Source organism: Rutidosis leptorrhynchoides, chromosome 3 (assembly GCF_046630445.1).
Source record: "Rutidosis leptorrhynchoides isolate AG116_Rl617_1_P2 chromosome 3, CSIRO_AGI_Rlap_v1, whole genome shotgun sequence".
Classification (NCBI taxonomy): Eukaryota; Viridiplantae; Streptophyta; class Magnoliopsida; order Asterales; family Asteraceae; genus Rutidosis; species Rutidosis leptorrhynchoides.
The window spans coordinates 155,003,514-155,007,704 of NC_092335.1; the positions used below are offsets into that span (position 1 = coordinate 155,003,514).

At 33.8% G+C, this 4,191-nt stretch overlaps 1 protein-coding gene across 1 annotated transcript; it reads left to right on the forward strand.

Moving 5' to 3' along the window:
* The first annotated feature begins 1,494 nt into the window (after positions 1-1,494).
* LOC139900513 (uncharacterized) lies at positions 1,495-2,302 on the forward strand. Its single transcript, XM_071883281.1, has 2 exons — positions 1,495-2,145; positions 2,237-2,302. Exons 1-2 carry the CDS (start codon positions 1,495-1,497, stop codon positions 2,300-2,302), a joined length of 717 nt encoding a protein of 238 aa, XP_071739382.1.
* Positions 2,303-4,191: the final 1,889 nt, after the last annotated feature.

The window sequence follows — 4,191 nt, forward strand, 5'->3', positions numbered from 1 at the left end:
ATATAATCACACCTTAATCGCCTACATATAGTGTCAGTTCTCAAATGATCTTAGACAAAGTTTTTTGATGTGTGACTCGCGGGATCGAATGACACAAACCTCTTTGGAATAGATTAGATCGACTCCAAAAGTTGATATTCGTATTGGGTAGGATATGAACGATTTATAACACGTAAAATGCGGCTAGGGTTTGATATGAGTATGGTAACAATTGAGTGAAACTAGTAACCCTTATTTTTTCTAAAGGCAAACTCACAAACCCAAGACGAATTATTCGCGAATATGTACAAATATGTCAACCCTTGGACTTGAACCTACAACATCTTAGTTGGAGGGGTTCACTTGATACCGCTAGGTCAATGGCTCTTTGGTTCACGTATGTATATAATAATATTAATAACTTAATATATTAATTTAATATTTTATAAATTGAATTCGATTTTGTTTAAACTAAATTAAGATTTTTCAAATCAAAACGAAAACTAAATACAAATTTAGTTTTCGATTTCGCTTGATCCAAAAACTATTTGTAAATTTGGTTTGATTTCAAATTGGTATGTAGTATTTGTTTAAAGGGCCAATCACCTATTTACCCATTTTTTTACCCCTTTCTGAGCTGAAACCCAAAAAAAAAAAATGACAAACTGCCCGCGCAAGGCGCAAGAGACCTTGCGACCTTGCGACTTGCGTCCTTGCGCCTTGCGTCCTTGCATTATAGTGTTAATAAATTAGGTCAAATAAAGAAAACAGACACCACATACACACACACACCGACAGACTGAGATCTTGCGACATCTTTGCGACCGACGACAATTACGAAGAACCTTGCACTTGCGACCCCCTTGCGACCCGTCTACCCTTGCGACCCTTCTTTTGAGAATCACCACTACATCACCACCACCACCACAACCATCACCAGCACCACCACCATCAGTACATCTTCTCCGCCACCATCACCATCACCATCAGCACCACGATTGGCATATTGAGAAAAAGGAAGAGAAAAAAAACCGACAAAAAACTCCATCAAGATGTCACAAGAACAGGTAAGTGTATCCTTTTAACTATTCTCGTTCGATTACTCATTTATTATGTCGAAATTGATTTATAAGTTTTGTTGCACACCAAGTGTTCGATGTAATGCTTCAACTAGCTTGGTGATGCAAAACTCACTTAAACTGTTGCAAGATTTGTTAAAGTTACAGTCTTTGAAAACTAACATATTATAAAAACTGGAACACGATTGTTTAAGGGGCATAAAACTAGAATCTGGTATAGGCGCAAGGAACATCTTGCGTCCTTACGCTTGTTCGAAGTAGCTGGCGCAAGGCACGTCTTGCATTTTTGCGCCTGTGTGATAAACCAGACGCAAGGTATTACTTGCTTCCTTGCGCCTGTACTTTTTTGCTGAAAAACTGTCTGTTTCAGGGATATGTTGAGGCGAAGTTGACGATGAAGAATATGTTGAATGTTATACCTTAACTAAAGGCATTAATGACTGAAAATCAACAAAAAAATTTTAGGGGAAATTGTTTTGGTCCTTGGCTAGATCTTTCTTACACGGGCAATGATTTGGGCCTTGTACATGCAATGCTCCAAAGAAAGAGTGAGCGACCGATAGGAATAGACGAAAAGTACCCAGCTGATGAAGAGGAAATATGGTTTAGTTTCCGTCCGAATTTCAAAATTAGATTTAGTAAGCGGGAATTTTGTTTCATCACGGGGTTTAGGTTTAGTCGTCGCACGGACATGGCACATTACATTTCAAGAAGTTATGATGTAGAAACACCACCGATTAGACGACGTTGTTTCCCAAAACGTAAAGATAATGCAAACATTACAATTACAGATATCCAAAAGCTTTTATATAATGGTGATGATTTTGTGGTTAGTGATGAAGATGTGGTGCGACTAGCCATTATTTTGATTGTGGAGAGAGCATTTATGGGTAAGCAAGGGATTCATGTGGTGAGCAAAAAATACCTATGGTTAGTCGAAGACTTTGCTAAATTGAATGACTACCCGTGGGGTAATCGTATTTGGGATGCCACTTACCCCATAGTTAAAGATGGATTTCAAGCTCGGGAAAGTCAGTTAGAGGTCGGAAAGGGTTATACTTTGGCGGGTTTTATGTGGTCATTTAAGGTAAAAAAAAAGTTTGGTAGATTTGGATAATATTACTACATTTGAATCGTATATTATTTTATTATGCGTCCTTATTTATTTAATTTTGTAGATTTGGATTCTTGAGGCATATCGACGAACCATTAAAAGTTTTGCCCACAAGACAGACAAAATGTAGTGACCCGAACTTTTCCATGTTTATATATATTAATTGAGATTAATATTTACATGATTAAATGTTTCCAACATGTTAAGCAATCAAACTTGTTAAGACTTGATTAATTGAAATATGTTTCATATAGACAATTGACCACCCAAGTTGACCGGTGATTCACGAACGTTAAAACTTGTAAAAACTATATGATGACATATATATGGATATATATATATAGTTAACATGATACTATGATAAGTAAACATATCATTAAGTATATTAACAATGAACTACATATGTAAAAACAAGACTACTAACTTAATGATTTTTAAACGAGACATATATGTAACGATTATCGTTGTAAAGACGTTTAATGTATATATATCATATTAAGAGATATTCATACATGATAATATCATGATAATATAATAATTTAAAATCTCATTTGATATTATAAACATTGGGTTAACAACATTTAACAAGATCGTTAACCTAAAAGTTTCAAAACAACACTTACATGTAACGACTAACGATGACTTAACGACTCAGTTAAAATGTATATACATGTAGTGTTTTAATATGTATTTATACACTTTTGAAAGACTTCAATACACTTATCAAAATACTTCTACTTAACAAAAATGCTTACAATTACATCCTCGTTCAGTTTCATCAACAATTCTACTCGTATGCACCCGTATTCGTACTCGTACAATACACAGCTTTTAGATGTATGTACTATTGGTATATACACTCCAATGATCAGCTCTTAGCAGCCCATGTGAGTCACCTAACACATGTGGGAACCATCATTTGGCAACTAGCATGAAATATCTCATAAAATTACAAAAATATGAGTAATCATTCATGACTTATTTACATGAAAACAAAGTAACATATCCTTTATATCTAATCCATACACCAACGACCAAAAACACCTACAAACACTTTCATTCTTCAATTTTCTTCATCTAATTGATCTCTCTCAAGTTCTATCTTCAAGTTCTAAGTGTTCTTCATAAATTCCAAAAGTTCTAGTTTCATAAAATCAAGAATACTTTCAAGTTTGCTAGCTCACTTCCAATCTTGTAAGGTGATCATCCAACCTCAATAAATCTTTGTTTCTTACAGTAGGTTATCATTCTAATACAAGGTAATAATCATATTCAAACTTTGGTTCAATTTCTATAACTATAACAATCTTATTTTAAGTGATGATCTTACTTGAACTTGTTTTCGTGTCATGATTCTGCTTCAAGAACTTCGAGCCATCCAAGGATCCATTGAAGCTAGATCCATTTTTCTCTTTTCCAGTAGGTTTATCCAAGGAAATTAAGGTAGTAATGATGTTCATAACATCATTCGATTCATACATATAAAGCTATCTTATTCGAAGGTTTAAACTTGTAATCACTAGAACATAGTTTAGTTAATTCTAAACTTGTTCGCAAACAAAAGTTAATCCTTCTAACTTGACTTTTAAAATAAACTAAACACATGTTCTATATCTATATGATATTCTAACTTAATGATTTAAAACCTGGAAACACGAAAAACACCGTAAAACCGGATTTACGCCGCCGTAGTAACACCGCGGGCTGTTTTGGGTTAGTTAATTAAAAACTATGATAAACTTTGATTTAAAAGTTGTTATTCTGAGAAAATTATTTTTATTATGAACATGAAACTATATCCAAAAATTATGGTTAAACTCAAAGTGGAAGTATGTTTTCTAAAATGGTCATCTAGACGTCGTTCTTTCGACTGAAATGACTATCTTTACAAAAACGACTTGTAACTTATTTTTCCGACTATAAACCTATACTTTTTCTGTTTAGATTCATAAAATAGAGTTCAATATGAAACCATAGCAATTTGATTCACTCAAAACGGATTTAAAATGAAGAAGTTAT

Coding starts and splice junctions, on each gene's coding strand:
- LOC139900513 (XM_071883281.1), top strand. CDS start 1,495: ATGACTGAAAATCAACAAAAAAATTTTAGGGGAAATTGTTTTGGTCCT. Junction 2,146..2,236: donor GTTTTATGTGGTCATTTAAG/GTAAAAAAAAAG, acceptor TTAATTTTGTAG/ATTTGGATTCTTGAGGCATA.